Here is a 20,139-nt window from a genome sequence, read left to right on the forward strand (position 1 = left end):
GTAAATTCATTTCTATAAATATTCTGCTTCTTTAGTTATATAAAATATATTTTTTTTTCTAGAAAACTACCTAAATAAGTTTAATAATGTTTGATATAAAAATAAACTTGATTTTGAAAGATCAACGAAATAATTCTATGATTATAAGAGATAAAAAGTGGTGCTTTTTACATATTCTTAAATATATCCTAACTATGAAATATTTTCGGATAAATAAGCTTTATCAAATAGTGAAATAGTTACATTTACATATGTATTTTATTACTACCAGCGTCGTTGCTCTAGCCTCTAGGATCCTTGTCTGTAAAAATCCGAAAAAAGAATCATAAAAGAACACAGAAAAACGTATTACCAAAAATAAAGAACTGATTTCAGAAAACATTTACGTTATTGGGCATTTAATTTTTATTACCCCAAAGATATCAATCTATATTTTGTTAAAATTTGTAAAATTTCCATATAAGAAGTAAAATATGACAGGTTTCGTAGTTTTCTCTCTCTTCCACAATCTATACATAAAACTTTTTCCATTCCAACAAACTTTACTAAAACTTTGGTTCAAGTATTGTGTCTAGTTTCAACTTTACAAAGTCATTTGCAATTCTGCTTTCCTTGGAGATATGTATACATACATACATAGTATACATACTTATAGTTAACTTGTTCCTATATATGCCTTTACATGCCTTTCACACCCAATAGTTGGACTTTCAATGTACATCTGATAATAGTAGCTGCTGCCATTTGATGGCATATTGCTTTTTGCAACGAGAAAAAAAAACTTTGTAGAAATAAATTTGTGTATGCTTACAACATATAGATAGTTCTATTTTAAAGCTTTTACAAATTTACATGATATTTTTTGGTTTCATACCTTCTTTAGTAATATTGAATTTTGTTATTTCAACAAAGTATATATACATAAGCCTAAAGAATTTGAAGAATTATTTCAAAATGGCGGTCTTCATTAGGTAAGCGACAATATAAACTATTGTTAGGATGTTTAGAAAGTTAGTTTTTGCCAATATGTTGTGTATTAAATAGGCTATTCACTTTACAATTTAGTTTAGTTTAGACTTATTTCACATAATACAAATTTAGGTATTTCAATAGAAGGGGGGGAGGATAAGTATTTGGGGGACATTAATGGCTAGGCCCAAAATAGGTAAATACACAGGCATAATCCGGTCCTATGATTGGACGGCCTTTCCCCCCCTGTCGCGCCTGATTGGTCCGTGGTGGCGGCATTTATGACCCTTGGCGGCACCCACTCCCGGAGGCCAGGACATAGTGAAGGGAGTGAGTGTGGCATGACTATTTTGTGGCCGACTCTGGATTATGTAGCACCACGTCCTCTATATACATACAGTAAAGAACACAGTATTTGTGAACCAACTAGACAAGAAACTTATCAACTTTATGGCAAAGTAAAAAAAAATTAAGGATAAAAAGTTTGTGAATCTTGAGCCTTCTTTCTCTCTTCCCCTTAAAAAGCTAGCTCAGCCAACCCAACTCACACACACACACATCTATACTTAAAAATATAGAAATAAAAGGAGATAGAAAAAAAGAGAGAGAGAGCTAATAACCTGTGAGAGGCAAGAAGGAGAGAGGAATAGAAAGATACATTAAAAAGTGCAACGTAAAACTTTGGTTATAATTTAAGTTGAAACTGGATGTAAGAGATCGCCTCCACCACCATACTATGTGAACATTCATTTTTTCAAAAACAAAGTTTTCAGGGAAAAAAACTTATTCTTTAAAAGAAATTATCAACTAATAACCATTTAAATAAAGAAAACTTGTTTCACTCCATAGGTGATTGGAAGTAAAGTGATTCAGCTGAATTTAAAATGAAGATAATTCAAGAAATATTCTCCTGAAGAAGATTTCATATTAAGAAATTAGAGCAATTTTTGTATTCCAGCAAATTTAGGTAATAAAATTATTTTATATGTAGCGTAGTTTCTTTAAGATTTACTGTATATAATTCAAAATATCTTTTATTTGTATAGTTCAATTGAAAAAAAGAGGTTTTTATTATTGTATGGTTTGTTATTGTTGTTTTCTTTGTACGTACAGATGTACATATTTGGCGGCAATGTACTTGCTTTTTTAATATCAATGAAAACAATATATAAGGGTGCGTTTTGTTTAAGGGAAATCAATCCATATTTTTAATTTGTATAGCCTTTTTCTACATAAAAACTATTTTAAGAGTTAATGAATACCCACATAAATAGCAAAATTATCCCCAAAATACAATTGTAACCTATATGATGACCGTACATGCGCTAAATTATGAAATGATATAGCAGCGGCCAAATTTTCATTGAATTTAATTGAAAAAAAACCTTTAACGGATATATTAAGGAAAATATATAATATACGAGATTATCTATAGGCTAGACTAGGAGACAGGAGTTGAATTTGCTTAGTCTTACATAGATATAAAGAAATATGTAAGACTAAGGAAATCCTAACTCTTTGACTAGTCTAAGAATGGCTTACGATCTAGCCTATTATCATTTAAAGGTTAATTCTGCGTGGTTTATGCTAGATTTTTCACATTTAAATGTAATAATCTACCATTCCATCGACCAAATATTCTCCCAATCAAAAAGGGTTCCATTCTATGTTAATACCTTGCTAAAATGCTTAAAAATCATACTAAATTTAAGAAACTATGATGCTAGTTTAAAATTGATAGAACACTGGAATGGACTTCTCTCAATTTGCCGAAGAAAACAGGCAGCTATTCAAATTGTCATTTTTACACCAAGGTTCCAGAAGCCATTTTCAAATTCATCGCCTGGAACTTCCTTAATATGCGTGTATATTGTACATTACACAAACAAATTTTCCATTATTGGATTTGAGAGGAAAGTTTGGTATCTGATAATCTGCTAGCGTATTACAGATACTAAGCATCATATCCTAGGCAAACTAATGCATAATATTGGGAAACTTATATAGCTAGACATTGAAAGTTGCTAGCCACTGGATTTGTTATAGGATTGTTTGTTTAGTCATGCTATCATATATCAATATATATAGCATCACAAATATTAAAATCAATCACTTTAAATTAAGTAGATATGCCAAATTAAAACCTATTTTATGATCACATTGTTATGGTGAGTCGCTCATGGACTGAACAGCCGACTTGTAAACTTATGAGGTCTACAAAAAAAAGCGATTGCATATCTAAATTCTATGAATCATTTTACATCTACTACTTACTAATAGCACCGACTAGCTATTTTTTTTAAATCACAAAAGTTAGAACACGTTCTTTGGAAATTAAATATAACTACCAAAAAATGTAATCATAAGTTTTTGGCTAGTTAAAAATGATAGATTTAGCCATTACATTAAAGATAAAATTTTATATTCTTTAAGAATATAAATTACTGGCTATCGTTAAATAAACTAATTTTTGAAATATATTCATGAAAATCCTAGTAACAAGAAGTGCGCAGCAATCATAAGATTCCAATTAAACCTCTTTTGACTCTAAGAGTTAAAAAAAAACGAATTGGCAAATTAGGAACAGGTTTGACCATTTAGCTGGTTTTTGAAAATATCAAACATCAATTTCTCTGGGGCTGACGCACAGCTGCTGAGCTGACAAGGTAAAAACATTACCTTGCTGTTGGTATTGTTGAAAAGGTTGTTCGATAAAAGAGTTTTAATGCTGGTTTCTCATCTGTTTTATATTAAACTAGAATCAAGAGACTCCGTTTTCTAAAGTGTTAGAATGGGGCAAAAAATATATTAGTACCATCCTAAGGCTTAAATCAAATTATGGAATAGCCTAAACACATCACTGGCCTTGTGTTAAGCTTCCCTAAAAGGGAGAACTCAATTAGTTCTTGTTGAAGTCTTCATCTTCAGACAAAAAAACATATTACAACACTTTTAATAATATGTTTAAAACTTTAGTAGATCCTAAAATTTTTGTCAAATGTATTGATTTCAAATTATTTCAATTTGGTGAAAAACTCCCCACCTTTTTTTTACCAGCCCCTCCAACTTACTTTCGTCTCATCGGCAAACTTTGCTACAGAACTATGTGTATGTGTGTGTGTGTGTGTGTGTGTTTCTGTATGTGTGTATTTCTGTGTGTGTATGTATATTTCGCAAACTTTATTATACAAACAAAATCTGTTCAAACGAATTAAGCAAGTTTCTGCTTTGATAATTAGAATCCTTATACAGACCTATACATCTATACAACTCAAATGAAGTGGGGGAAGGGTTGGAGGTTTTAATTCATGTTTTTGGGGGCTCCAGGGGACCTCTAAATACTTTCTAATATAGAATTGGGGTAAGGGGTTAGGGAGGAGATTGTTAAATCTTTGAAATTATAATTAATCAAGTCCCATTCATTCTGATTTGATTTGTAAACATTTATTTTAATATTCATAGTCTGCTTCTTACACAATCTTTTTGAATTTAAAATTTGATTCTTTTAAGTTTTCGTATTCTTTTTAAAAATATTAATTTTAAGCTATTTTTGGATTTGCATACAACTTACTTTCCAATTTTTACCAATAATTACATGTTAGATGAATCTATTTCTGTTTTAGGTCTCAGTGAGATGTTAGATACACAAGAGAAGATGAATGAAGAATCTGGATATCAACCACAGGCTGATCCCACTCCAATGGACACTCAGGTATCATATTCATATCATTAACCTCTGGAATCCCAAATATAAAAAGATATATTTCACCTATACGAGACAAAGTATATTTATCTACAAAGACATATTGAATCTTTTGGATTGGTGCTTTAAGAATGTTATTTTTTTCATATTAAATTATCTTTTATATTAAAATACACAATTATATCATTGGGGAAAAACTTTGTTATAAAAATCTATTGTGAAATAGGAAGCTTGAATATGATTTGACAAAGAGTATCTATAGGAACATGATTGTCAAAATAATAATTTTCCTGATATTAATTATCAATATGGTTTCATTTTAAATAGAATTATCTTACTTTTCTGCCTATTCAATATAATTGGACATAATAGGTGATACATTAACAGAAAATAATAGTAATATTTCTTTGTATTTTATATTTGGTAACCAAAATTCTGTGAGCTGGATAATATCTCTGTATTTCCAAGAAGATTGTTAAAACTTTTATATCAAATAGATTGGCTAAAACTGTTCTGTCATCTAAATCTTTATTCCACACATTTTTCAATTGTCAAAACCATAAGAAATACAAATTAATCTGATATTCTAAATTGTAATATTTATAAAAATTTTACAATACAAACATAATTCAAAAAAATTTCCATTAATTGATGCAGAAGCCTAATGCTGATTTGGTTTGGCTTTAGATATAAAAGAGGAAAACTTGAAAATATCTTTTCAAAATTGTCATCACTAGTTGTTTAAAACTTTGAACATTGTCAGTTCCATTGAAAGAAAGAGGACTTGTAAGAGAGCGGGAGAGAGAAAATGGCGCCAAGTTGCATTTAAAAGAGTTAACAACTAGTTTCTTAATACTCAGTGCATTAATACAGGGTTGGCAACTTTAATTCACATTATTTTATTTTGAGAAGTATTTGGAAATAATGCTAATTTTTAACGACTCGTTACATGTACAGGGTTATAAAATATTTTGCTGTGTTTTTAAAAAGATTGACAACAAGTTTTTCTATTACTGCATTTACCCTCCTACTCAACCAAATTAAACCCTGCCAGACTTGCCAACTTTCAATTCGCCAGAGTTTGTTTGGCTCTCTTTCTCTCTCTCCTTACTTTGCCATCAGTTTGACAGTTGATGAAACTTTGTAGATTGGTATATATATAAACTTTTCAGATATACATTATGTATATTAAAGCTGCATTCACTTTAAAAGTCTTACAACAAGGAAATGCCAAAAAAAACTCACAAAACTGTCATTGATGACTATTGTTCATCTGTTGAAGTTAAGTCAAAGAAATTAATAAAATTTAACATTAAAGATAGTATTCACAGTTAAAAGCAAAAAGATGTGATGTAATATCACTTTGAAACTGATATTTATGATAAATGAGCTGCTAGAAGAATATTAATTGTGTGTACAATAAAGACAAGGGCTAATTCTCACTCTCAAATTGTAATGTTGGTCTTGCCTGCAGCAGTTTCATCTAAAACTTTATATTGCCCCCAGCCTCATTCTACAATTTTAAACTTTTCACTCATTCAATAAATGATAAGCTTGCAAGGGAAGAAACATTGAGACTATATAAGAGAGAGAAAATTTAAATATTTTTTCTTTTCTTGATTGAAAAATTTATTAAATCAAATATTGAAAGAAAGAAGAAAATATGTATACTAGGCTTTCTAATATCTCTACTTTACAGTTTGATGGAGGAGATATGAAGGTTATGAAGCATAATATGATCTATGATAGCTCTACTAGTCATATGTATGCTAGGCTTTCTAATATCTCTATTGTACAGGTTGATGGAGGAGATATAAAGTTATGAAGCATAATATGACCTATGATAGCTCTACTAGTCATATGTATGCTAGGCTTTCTAATATCTGTACTTTACAGGTTGATGGAGGAGATATGAAGGTTATGAAGCATAATGTGACCTATGATAGCTCTACTAGTCATATGTGTGCCAGGCTTTCTAATATCTCTATTGTACAGGTTGATGGAGGAGATATGAAGGTTATGAAGCATAATATGACCTATGATAGCTCTACTAGTCATATGTATGCCAGGCATTCTAATATATCTACTTTACAGGTTGATGGAGGAGATATGAAGGTTATGAAGCACAATGTGACCTATGATAGCTCTACTGGTAAAATGTATGCTGAACTTGGATCATCTGGTGGTGGACAGTCAAATGCTGCAGCTCAGCAAGACTCTCATAACAGGTATTATCAAAAAAGCTAAAATTGTCTGTTTTTAAATTCTTTTGTCTTATAGTTGGGTTGTGTTCTATTTAGTTGTATTTTGGTACTATAAAACTTGAGTAGTAGATTTATTCTTTGTGTGTCACCTAATAAGTCTAAATCGATAAGTCCAAAGACTAGGTATAGAAAATGTATTTGGAAAAGCTTAAATTTTTATCTGATAAAGTATATACTTTTAAAATCTTACTCCACCACTTATCCCCTAATAATACACAATAATCATTGGAAAAAAAAATAATATTTGTCTTAATAAATAAAAAGGTAACAGGATTCTGGCAAACAATGCTTTTCTAGCGATTTCAATCAACTAATTAATCCCATTTGCTTTATTTTCTGGTTTTTAGTAACTTTTTAAATTAATGTCTTAAAAACTATCAATCGAAATACGCATATACAGTTATAAATCAATTATATTTGTAAGATACTTGTTCTTTTCCCTGCCCATATATGTAAATACCTATATTATATGTGGTAAATGTTTATTACTATGTCTTAGAACTACTCAGCAACACTCTCTTAACAAATTTATGTTATTATAAACTTTTTAATCAACTTAACCAATACTACATATTAGTAATACACAGAGGGAGATGAAACTAATATAGTTAGATACATCAGAAGAGAAGAACATATACATTAAAGATCTATATTTTAATCAAATAACAAGATTTTTAAGTAGATTTTAATTCATATTCCTAAACTTTAAAACTATATTTTACAGTTAATTATAGGTAATTTAGGTTCTACGATTTTTTGTATAGGAATGATAGCAGTTACTTTGGAGCCTATGGAAATCACTTATCCAGTGGCGTTGGAAGTTTAAGTGGTGGTCTGAGTGGCGGGTTGGGAGGAGTCAGCAGCTTGGGAGGAGCTAGCAGCGGCTATACTACTCCTGGCGGCTACCTGGCGTCAGCAGCTGCCATGCAGTCACAGTACAATGGTACCTACTCTGTTAGCTACTCCAGTTCTGCTTATGATAGGTAAGCTGTTTTTTGTTTATTTTAATTTTATGTATTAGAGATACCAATTTGAATATAAGGCCCTTGGTGAGAAATATAATTGATAGGGCATGTTGTCTATGACCATTTCTCATTGTTAAATTACTAATTGAATACTAAAAAACCTTATCTAGTATTGGAGAAATTATACACTTGGCTTGCCTTTAAGAGATATTTGTTAAAAAACTTATACCAAATGCATTATCGATACCAATGTTCAAAACACTTTTGTAATGCATAATTATTATTTAGAATGTCATATCCCTTTTCAACTACTGGGGCGTTTGTCCCCCCCGCCATAAACCTGTCAGTGAAGCCAGTGGAGGAGACTACCTCACAGGAACCAAGCCCACAAATACTTGACCTCACCAGACCTCTCAGGTACCGGGGGGCCAACATTATTGAAGAAAAGCTTTACTACTATAATTTAGTAATGACTTGCGTTACATCAAAATTTAAGCTAATGTAAAAAAACTAATTGGCATATGATGGTACATGATTTAATGGAAAATTATAATTTTTAGATTTGTCATAAAACATACTTATTGATCTGACAAAGTTTTCACCCTAGTTTACCTAAAAAGTTAGTTCCTGTCTCAAATTATCTAACGCAATAAAAAGGTCCAGTTCGTAGAAAACTTTGGATAAACTTATTTCAATTTTACATTTTCTTACGGCCAGTTTTAGGAAATACAAAAATTTTAAGTTTTAGAGAGTAGGAAGAAAGATGAACAATTTGATTATTGACGATCAATTCATTTTTATTTATTTAGCTGTTCAAGCAGCCCTTCCCTGGGATTCCAAAATGTTCCAACAGTGAGCAGCGCATCACATGTGCAATCTGTCGTCTCTAACTCAGCTGTCGAAGAATCAGCTGTTACAGGTCATCACCAGTCATCTCAGCAAAGTCTAACAGCCAATCAGCAATCGCATCACTCTGGAACTAGCAACCTGCCCGCACCGCAAGCTGTTTCTGGCCACATACCATCCCAGCAGTCATTAGCGGCACACGCGCCGCAGCCACAAGCTCAAACAACAGCTGGAGTTTCTTCCATGTCACAGCAGGTGCAGCAACAACAGCCACAACAGTCATCAGTGGCAGCTGTTCAACAGCCACAAACTAGTCAGGGACAACCAACACCACCGGTAAATATTTTATTTCAACAAGGATAAAATTGTAGCATTGCAATACCACAGATAAAAAATAACAGTAAACTGTAATATAGTAAAGAAATGAAAAAGATTTTTTTTTTTGGGGGGGGGGTTACTCTTGCCCATAATAAACATAAACTTTTCTGTACATGTGAGAAGCTTCAGTGTAAAAGGGAGCTATGTCGATCTAGTGAGATCTTGAGTTACAAACAGACACACTATACATCCTGTTACTTAGGATATATATAAAAGATAATTGATTAATTCAAATTGTATTAACTTTAGGCCAAATCTGAGTCAGAGCCAGTAGATTTTTCCTCAAGCAACCCACCTCCTCCAAACTTTGTTTCCTCAAGAACTTTTGAATCCAGTGGGGGTCTGTTCACAAGACCTACAGCAAGCTCGAGTCCTACTCATGATACCCTCTCTAGATATAGATCTAATAGTAAGTATACATTTGCGTCATTGTATAAAGCAACAGAGTGTCTGTCTGTCAATTTGTCTCTGTGTCTGTAGCTGAAGATCTCACTACCCACAGGACCGTTATGGTTCTCCATTACAGTAAAGCTTCTACTGTCTTCTTTTCCGCTTAAAATAGAAAGAGAAAATATTTGAACTTAATACAAAATTTCATGAAAAATACATGATATATTTTGCGTTCATTAATATTTGCGTGTTTGACACAAAAAAATAAGAGAAACATATTTAGAATTGTATTTTAATATTTATTAAAAGTTTGTATCCTAATTACTAGTCTTCGTTATTGGCATTTTTTGTTTAATCAATACCAAGAATAAAAATGTCTGGGATACAGTGATAGGTCATTAGAAGATTTTATTTTTTAGGTCTTTGAATCCGTGAAAGCACTTTCTAATGCTTCCCATTCAAAAATAATACCTAAACTTTACCTATTCTAAAATAATGTATACAAAATGATAAATTGTAAATTTCCAATCATGATATGATAAATTATTTGTCATCTATGGATCCATGTATCTCTGGAAAAATACTGTGTATTCTGATTATTAAAGGAGTGCAATTTTCGGCTCAATACCAGCTGAGTATCCACGTGGATATTCAGCTACTATTGGGGTCATTTTTGGATACTCAGCTACCATTGGGAAAATGTGTGGATATTCAACTACCATTGGGGGAAAAAAGGTTTTAAACAATTATTTTGGTTAGCTTTTTTGTTAATTTATACATGTTAGAATTTTCCTATCGATTTAATACAAAAGATACGATTTAGGAAGCGTATCAACTATAATAGAAAGTCCGTAGGTCAATTTTAAACATGTTGCTGTTTAACCTTTTTAACAATTTCTTTTTCATATAATGTAATAAATGAAAGCAATTTTTCTACATTTCAAGAAAATTATATCAATTATATATATATATATATATATAAAATGGCTGTAGGTATTTTTGGTCCAAAATAATATTGGATTATTAGCCCTGTAGATTGATCATTTTAAAAAGCGAAGCTTTTTATAATAAGGGTTTGTGCGTCTGTCCGTCCGTCGATTTCAATCTTGGCGTTATTATTCCTATAAAGCACATTATAAAGAACATAATTACCAACATATTAAATTGATTATTGTATTCCCAACTACGCTTTTAGTGTTTTTGTCATCCTTGTTTTGAGGTGCAAGGTGCAATAAGTAGGCGGAGATTTTTCGGCTTCTTTGTACAACTTTAATTCAAGACAAAAACATACGTGGATTGATTTATATCTAAATGGTATTTATTATTTATAAGTTTGAGGACATCTAATTTATGGAATACTGATTCTTATAACGATAAGGTACAATGTTATAAGCAAAACATCTCAATAATCAAGTCCTAAAAATGTCAGTATGTCCTTAAACAGTAGCATATACTTAAGCAGTTTTGCAACAAATTTACTATAATTACAATAATTTTTATATAGACTTATGCATTATTATCCTGTTAATGTTAGTTTGTCCTTTCATTTCAGAGCTTCGCTTTTATGGATTTTCAATATTTGGTTCCTAAATCTGTATTAAAGTTAAATGATAGGTGTGAATTGCTTGCATTAATGTGCTTTATTGTCATGGGAATCAGCATTATAATAGGATATAATGAAAATACGACTAGGAAACTATTGTGGATATTCAACTAACATAGGGGAAAAGTGTGGATATTCAACTACTCTTGGGAAATATGCGTGGATACTCAGCTACTATTGGGGAATTTGTGGATACTCAGCTGGTATTGAGCCCAATTTTCTTCCTTTTACTCCCTCTTTTTCACCCTTTTTTTCTTTTCCCCATGTAAGTAAGTGGTGGTTTCTAATTAGTATGATTTTACATGACACTATCTAGTCAATAGGAAAACATAACTTTTTATACGTGAGATTGTATGTATGTACTTACATTTAAAAGCAAAGTAACTCTATAAGAGAGGTTTGACCTTATTTTGAAATCTTGTAAAAACGTCGTTCTTGTCGTGCGTCATTAGCCTAAAATTTTGACCCGTTTATGAACTTTTTCGGAATAAACTGATTGCCATAATAGAAACAGGTTTGGACAATCAGCCTGATTTTGAAGTTATAAATCCGCGTTGTCTTAAAGGGTGGCTTACGTGCGGCTGCCGAGATCTAAAAAAAATTTCTTTAAACTATTAACTTTAAGTTTTAATTTTTAAAGCTATCATTTCCAATAATTTGTAAATTATTAAAAGATTTTTTATGAGAAAATGTTGTAATAAACAAAGTGATATTAATAGAATATAAATGCACAAAACATTGAAATCAGGATTCACCACAATGAAGAGGGAAAATGGGGGGAGAGAGGGGAATTTTTTGGTTTTGACAAGATATCATGCAAATGCATGATTCTCACCTTTTCTATTCCCCCCTTCCCCCAAATATCAATGCCTGGTAGCTATGTTTTGTTCCCTGTGCAAAATTTGTTCTGCAAATGATTACCTGCCTCAAGGATTCTCTTCATTTACAAATTAATCAAATATTTCTTTTCATTAACTTAAGTTTTTCTGATTATTAAGACCACTTTTTCCAAGTTTTATGAATAATTCTTTAGTATGACTACGTACGTAATCATTAGATAAAAAAACGCGAGCAGCTGATAAATTATATATTAAGGGTTAAGACAATAGTGATAAATTGAATAACATCCTCCATGATAATGGACAAAATCAACCATTCTTAGAAAATTATTTGTTGAAACGTTTGGACACTGTTTAGTATCGAATCAAAATTCAGTAAAAGTACCCAAAGTTTTTTACAAACGAATAAGATATTATGGTTATAAAACTTTGGATACCAGTGTACTTAACAGCCCAATGTCCCCTCCCTCCCTGATGATATTGCAATTATTTGTTCTAAAGGCGTTGACATTACTTGGATTCGTCATAAGATATTACTGTTGTATACCTATTACTGTTCTTATAAAATATGTTAAATTGACGTCACTTTCTATGGATATTCTTTTTTTTCTAGTAGCGTAGCTACTATATAATTATAGCTACGCCAGAGCCATTATTCTGTATAAATGTTATAGGTTCCGTATATTCCTCGCTAGCCCTTGGCTCCCCGTATGACAGTCTGTGTAGCAGCTATACAAGTTCTGTGTATCCCACCTACCAACAAACATACTCCTGCCTACCTCCCTACCCTCCCTCATCCTTCTCGAGTGTTTCTCCCTACCAGGTAAGCCACATTTGGATCAGGGAAAGAAAACGTAGTAGCGGGTAAATGTTAATTATTGCCCCGTGGGATTAGAAAATAGTCCCCGCAGGGTTAGAGCCCTCCACAGAAGCTAAAAATAGAAGAAAAGGTACTTCGTTTTCTCTAAATTATCCCCACTTTTTATTTCCATAGGGAAGTTAGGAAGATCTTAAAGCAAAAAATGGGTATTATCCTCTTAGAAATTTTTTTTTCAATATTGAAAATTTGAGTACCCCCCCCCCCCCCCCCCCGACAGCGAACAATGAACTCTGGCCGCAGCGCTCGGCTCCCTAGCCTGCCTAGCCGCAGCGCTCGGCCCCCTTGCCTGCCTAGCCGCAGCGCTCGGCTCCCTAGCCTAAAACCTAACCTAACCTAAAATAGTTGTTCGTCGGTAGTCGGGGGGGGGGGGGGGGGGGGGGTACAAAATTGAAAAAAATTGAAAAAAAAATTTCTAAGAGGATAACGCCAAAAAAAGAATATTTTGTCTCAAAATTTTACTTTTTTATAAAAAAAAGATTTTGAACAGAAAATGTAATAAAAATGTTGAAATATTTATAAATGCCAAATTCCTAAATGCTTTGATATTATATGAATTTATGATTATATGTTGAATAAAAAATAAGTATTTTTAGTGTATCCTAGCTTGACATTTACATTTAGGACGCCATGATATTTAAATACTTGAATATTATGGTCAGGAAATTATCAGCCAGACATTTAGACATTTATGGTGTTTTTCCTCAAAGTTCCTAGCGAGCACTGTCCCCCCCCCCCCCCGACCAAACACATTCACTTATTTTTTTTAAATACATTGAAAATAATGCGAGGTAGTTTTTATGCGGGGGCAGTAGTCCTGCAGGACATATACTCGTAGTGCCCTAACACTGGAGGGGCTACCCCGTACAATATATAACCTATCCTAAACTAACACTAGAGGTATCCCCCCCCCCTTATGTTAATTAACTCAATCGTTTGATAGAAACCTCCGACATTTTTTATACATTTATACTTATATTTTAAATTATTCTCTTATGAATTATTAATAATTTTTAATGTATTTTTTCAATGGCCTACATAAAAAGTTTTATTAGAGCGTAAGAATTGACTGATTGCATAGTATAAAATATTTATGTTTTTTATCTAATAGATTTTATTTTCAAAGGATTTTTCTGTGAGTTATGGGATGGCAGGACTGGCAGGATCAGGAAGTACTCTGGCGAGCCCGGACAGCTCATTAAAACCTGACCTTAGGTAAATATAAATTATTTGTTTTATTTATCTTTCTCTCTTTCTATCTCTAACATTTTTCCATCCATGTTTCTAAGTATTTTTGGCTTAATTCGCCTATTTCTTTTTATTTTTATCTTTTTACTCCTTTTTTCTTTTTTATTCATCAAAGTATTTCATTCTCTTTAGGTAAATACTATAATTTTTTCATGTCTTTTACCACTAAAATTCTTTTTTTCTGGATTTTCTTTTTTTTCGTATCAATTACAATAAAACTATTGGTATATCATATTTCAGAAAAAAATGTGTATAATGTGTCAAATCAAATTATCTGTCCATTGTTCCTTATCAATGCAAGAAATGTATAATAGGGACAGGGTATTATTATTGTTATATTCTGTCATTTTTCCAGGGAGGGAGAGGGAAGGGGGGGGGGGGTGGACTGTCAATTATACTAGTACCAAATTTTATATAAAAAAAAAAATTTTAATAGATAAATACGTAGAAAATCTATTATTGGTTTCAATTTTACACATCTATTACATAATTAAAATCGCTTACAATACAATTTGATATATTATAACTTGGATGTTACACATGATTTTCATGTACTTTTTTGTACAGTGTTGCTTGCAGCTGGCTAAAATAAAGATACTCGATCCACCCACTTTACCCCCCTTCCCTTCTACTGATTAAACTAACTGACCCATAAATGAGGTCAATATTAGCAAACTAAATTAATGATAAATTTTCCCCTGTCATTATATCCCATATCCATTCTTATAATCTGTCCCTATTCATGGGCATTGTTTTGATTGACAGATATGTAATTCACCACATTACTAAGCATTAATTATTCAATATTAATATTGATTTTATTATATCATGTCACATGATATATGGACAGAGAGGGAGGGGCCATTGGAATATAAATTGTTATGATATCCAAAGTTTTTTAATAACACTCATTCTTTGGGTACTTTTTCAAACTGGAAGTGCAAAGTCCAACTATTTTAATCAATAATTTTAATCTACTGAAGTGGTTATTTTCTTCATTATCACAAGGGAGGTACATAAAATTATTGTCCATTGTCTTATCCCTTAAGATACCTGATATGCAGTGTATTTTCATACATATGTATATTTAGGAATGACCAGGTTTTAGTTATGAATATCATTTCACATTGTCTCAAAAATTACAAATTTTTGCATAGAAAATATTGATTCTAAAATAAAAAGTTTTACATGTAAAATAGAGTAGTAGCTCCGCAATAACAGCCTAACAACATTAATTTAATTGAAGATAGTATTGGAAGGTTTTTATAAATAACTTTAATATTCACATAAACTTAGATATAGTAATAGACAAATTTTTTTTTTAAATCTCCATGAACGAACAAAACGGACATAGCAATTTGACATTGCCAGATGGCTGACGTACGTACGGACATTTTCATGTTGAAAAGAAACTGTGCTTCAGTTTCAGATTTATCCAATTTTGGACCATGGTGTAAAAGAGGAAGTATTTAAATAACGTGTGACGTGCCGGGCTAATATAAACGTTTTTATTCAGGATTTAAATTAAAGCTTTTTAAAAATTAATGCGTTATTGTTTACCTTATTTGTACCCCTCGGGGCTGTCGGGCTGGGGACAGGGGAAATTAAAGTTAATCTTAAATAGAGAAGGAATTAATGCTATGGGATAGGGAACTATTATAGATTTTGGAAAAACCTATCATAGTCTAATTTGAAAAAATTGAGAAATTTTTAAAATTTACAAGCATTGATTAATATATATGGCATATTTTTTTCATGTTCCCCTGATTTCAGTCAAAAAACTTTTTCTTTGTAATCTAATATACCTTATCATATTTCCAAAGACCAGAAATGAACTGAGATAAAGTTTGGATTTCAGAACTGATCCCGGCAGAAGTCAGGAGCTCAAGTGTCCTACACCTGGGTGTGATGGTTCTGGTCATGTCACAGGTAAGATCCTGGGTCTCATGGTTCTGGGATTGTCCTATACCTTGGAGGTGCACAACGATATGCACGGTTATAATTGTTACTCCTTAAATAATAGTTTTCCTTTAAATCAAATTGTAATTATAGGTTAATCTTATTATTTCTTATTTTTTTTGGAGAGTCATTTTAATTGAAAGATCTATTTAGGAAACTATTCTTCCCACCGTTCCTTATCTGGATGTCCCCGAGCCAACAAACCTAGATCCAGACCAAAGGACGGTGCTGAATCAGAACCATTAAGGTAAATACTAATTATAGAGTAACTACGCTCTATTATCGGATTTTGGTAAAAATTCAAATTTATGACAGGCTAAGGTTTTTATTATTTTTTTATAATATTTTTTTCTTAACAAACAATTCTAATGACCTACAAATATATTTCCAAGTAAGTAATCTGTCTTTTTATCAATAAATAAAATCAATAATATCAGAAGAACAAGGATGACAACATCCATAAAAGCGAAGTTCTGAAACGTTAGGACAAACAAACATTAACACTTGTATAGTGTCAGAACTAAATAATCAGAATATAAATGTATAAAAGTCGAACGAAACAAAATTGTAAGTAAATCTGATGAAAAACAGCTTAAATACAAGATATTGTTTAAGGACATACTTACATTTTTAGGACTTGCTTATAGAGATGATTCGCTTATAACAATGTACTTTGTTGTCTTAGAAATCAGTATTCCAAAAATCAGACCAATCGGATAATTTTATCACATAAAAATTTGATGTTAAAAAAGTTAAAAATCAACATGTTTAAAATGGACGTACGGGCTTTCTGGTAACTCCTATAGGAATCATCATGCAAAGTTTGAAATCGATAGGACAAGTCTAACATGCCTAAATTAACGAAAAGAGCATTCCATTGCGTTAGGACGTACTGACCGAACCTAATTATAGAAAAGCTTCGCTTTAAAAAAAATTGTTAGATTAAAACAATGATTGATTAAAATAATACCTTTACTCAAGGATTCTTGTGTGCTTTTCTTAAATGATAAATTTCTCAAATGTGTTTTAATTTTAACTCTATCAATAGATATTTTATCCTATTATGTCTACATACGTCATAAATGTAGAAAATTTGGTTACCCACTGATTTATATATGTTAGTTATGTTATATATGTTAAATGGACTTTTAATGAATTTTCTAGAATTTTATTAAATGATTAGAAGATATTGATTAGAAATTAGTTGAATTTTATTTAATTATGTTCTGGTTTCTTCCCCAAACATGGATCAATATTCGTGGACACCCTACTGTCTATCCATTACTTTATAAAAGTTTGTATCCTGCCTAAGCATATATTTGCTAACCCTCACATCTAACCAGCAAAACTTTATTATGAGTGGTTAGCGAGCAGAGTTTGCTTGCTCAAGGGTGTGCTCAAAGGCCTGCAAATAATCATACTTTTGCGTTAGCAAAGAATATAAATATCGACTTAATGAAATAAAATGCAACAATGTGTTATACGAGTCCTATGCTTTTAAGACTAAATAACGATCCAAGCTTTTACTAAGAACTTATGGACGGAGACACACAATAATTGTATTAAAGTTCTCCTTTAAAAAGCATATTTTCCTAAAATGAAATCAGAAGTATTTAAAACTGTGCTGGAATATTTGGACACCTGGTTTTGAACCCGGATTGTATATTCTAGACGTCCAGGCGGACATAACAAGGTTTGGATAGGTTGCTGTTGGTTCTTAATAGGGTTGCCTTGAAAATTAATGATCTCTTTCAAAATGCCTAATCGAGCACTAAAACCCAACCTTCCCTTATTTTAAAATGGGGAAGAGTATTTTTCCTGAGCTGGATCTTTAAATCATTTTAGTGGTGAACCAGATCGGGATGCGCCAAATTTCAGCCAATCACAGCGCGGCATTGAATGTACAATTATAAGATTAAAACTAGTTTTTTTAGCCCCGAGGTGCCGAAGGCAAGGGCTAAAAAAACTAGTTTTAATCTTATGATTGTACAAAAAATACCGCGCTGTGATTGGCTGAAATTCGGCGCACCCCGATCTGGTTCACCACTAAAATGATTTAAAGATTCAGCTCTGATGTTATTTGTTCTGTTAGGTTTTAATAGGTAGCCCCGCAGTAGTTAGGCATAGAGAAAAAACATCCCCCCTTTCCCCATAATTTTTAATTTGTTTTAGATATAAAGTGGGGGGAGGGGGTGTTTTGTGCTTAAACGAAAAAAGTCAGCCCCAATGACAATTGTTTTTAAAAATCAATGTGGTACAGAAACAAAGTAAAAAACATTTTGTTATTACTTATTGATAATTTTAAATGTACATAATTAATGTATGTATACGGTATCGTTTATATTGCTGCTACTAATATGCACACTTTTAGCAAGTTTCCTGCAGGAAAAAAAACTTATTTTTTTTATGCCGCAAACTTTTCTTTCCTTCGATGGGTATTGCAGACTAATTCTTTTCTGGTAGCGTAGCTTGTATGAAATTTGTTTTGTTCTACAATGCAGACAATTAATTTGCATTAGGAACAACGTTTCTTTTTGTAGTTATGGTCCATTTGTAAGTTCTTAGATAAATTGTAAGTTCGAATATAATATTTTTTCATGTTTATCTCAAATGTATAAGGTAGAAATTTAGATTATTTTAATTATTCTCTTATTTTCTTTTTCAGTCTTCATGGATTTAGTTATACTTGTTGAAAAAGTTTGATTTTTGTGTTGTGTACTATTAGTCATGATTTCAAGTTTTCAAGACATTATTTTGTCAAAGTTTTGGACCAAAAGGTTACTGCATTATAATTACTGTTACTGCCAATTTACAAACAGACTTCTTAATAAATAAACATTTGGCATTAAGAATAGCCTAAAACCATATCAGGAAAAAAAAGTTTTTACAAGGCTTTGCCTTTAGTTTCTTTCCTTACAACCTCCGAAAAATTTAAATAAAAATATGTAGCAGGACCAAAATGAATCTTCTCTGAAAAGTACTTGACAAAGGTTATTGTTTTTCCCATGTGAACTTGCTTGAAGTTAATGCATCCGAAAGAGAAATCCCACAGGGCTTTAATTCAGATTTGGAATATTAAATTGGTGGAAAGGGGGCGAGGTAGTAAGGACAGGAGTAGCCAGATAAAAAAAAATCTCCAGAATAGCCATATTTCAGGACATGAGATAGTATAATTAGTCCCCATTCTACTTTGACAACATTAATGTTTACAACATAATTATTATTATAGTAATACTCTTAGCACCTTGTAAATACACAGTAAAAGGTAGAAAAGAGAACAAGAAAGGCATTGTCCATGAAACATAGCTTTTAACGTTTATATATAAAATATATAACATCATGCTGACTTTATTTTTCAGTGAATCATTATTAGATGATTAATACTTGGCGCTTTAACACAAATCTTTTTTTGAGCAATGATACCTTCCTTCTAATTGAAATAAATTTAAAATAAAAGAGGGGAGGTGATTTTTTTATTTGTTTAGGTGAAATTATGATGAGTACTTGGTAGCCCCACATGGTTAGGGCATTCCAACCGACACTTTTCATAGGGTCATGCATATTTTTATATAGTTGCTTTTCTTTTATATTATACTAGCGGCTTCGCCCCTAGCCACTAGGGCCTTTGCCCCAAGAGGTAATTAAAAAAATTAAGTACTTGAAACCACTCATTAAAAAAATTAGGGGGATTTATTTTGAGGGGGTTGTCCTACGCCCTAAGAAAATAGCATAAAACCACCACAGGACCAGTAGGTATATTCCTTGAAGAGCAGAAATCGATCGGTTCAGTGGTTACCGAGATCTTAAGGGACGGACAGACTTCATTCTACTTTGTATTATAGATATTTTTCTATATTAACGTACATGGGGAAATACCTAAATTTTAGAAAATCTTCACATAATACAAAATAGATTGAGAGAGATGCGGCCACAAGGGGGACATTGAAATAATGTGTCTTACCAAATACTAAGATTGGTCACTATACACTATGGACAGATTAACCACATATTATGCTTAGGGATATGACAACAGGAAAAAATAAATTTTACAAATAAGCTCTCTCCTTCGTTGACTTAAGAATATTGGGGACTTTTGGA

At 31.8% G+C, this 20,139-nt stretch overlaps 1 protein-coding gene across 4 annotated transcripts in view; it reads left to right on the top strand.

The window, feature by feature from the left end:
* The first annotated feature begins 1,317 nt into the window (after positions 1-1,317).
* The window catches only part of LOC145318954 (uncharacterized), a 53,321-nt gene continuing 34,499 nt past the window's right edge, over positions 1,318-20,139 (top strand). For 3 of the 4 annotated variants that reach the window (XM_080160724.1, XM_080160749.1, XM_080160733.1), the window contains exons 1-11: positions 1,318-1,936; positions 4,593-4,681; positions 6,767-6,900; positions 7,701-7,919; positions 8,190-8,318; positions 8,711-9,083; positions 9,375-9,534; positions 12,632-12,780; positions 13,961-14,049; positions 15,929-16,011; positions 16,195-16,288. In XM_080160724.1, the coding sequence (XP_080016850.1) occupies positions 4,604-4,681; positions 6,767-6,900; positions 7,701-7,919; positions 8,190-8,318; positions 8,711-9,083; positions 9,375-9,534; positions 12,632-12,780; positions 13,961-14,049; positions 15,929-16,011; positions 16,195-16,288 (1,508 nt within the window). In that variant the 5' untranslated portion in view covers positions 1,318-1,936; positions 4,593-4,603. The remainder of the gene's footprint in view (positions 1,937-4,592; positions 4,682-6,766; positions 6,901-7,700; positions 7,920-8,189; positions 8,319-8,710; positions 9,084-9,374; positions 9,535-12,631; positions 12,781-13,960; positions 14,050-15,928; positions 16,012-16,194; positions 16,289-20,139) is intronic. The other variant, XM_080160739.1, reaches the window with a different exon arrangement.

The sequence above is a fragment of the Acartia tonsa genome, chromosome 1, assembly GCF_053477335.1.
Source record: "Acartia tonsa isolate MP-2025a chromosome 1, ASM5347733v1, whole genome shotgun sequence".
Classification (NCBI taxonomy): Eukaryota; Metazoa; Arthropoda; class Copepoda; order Calanoida; family Acartiidae; genus Acartia; species Acartia tonsa.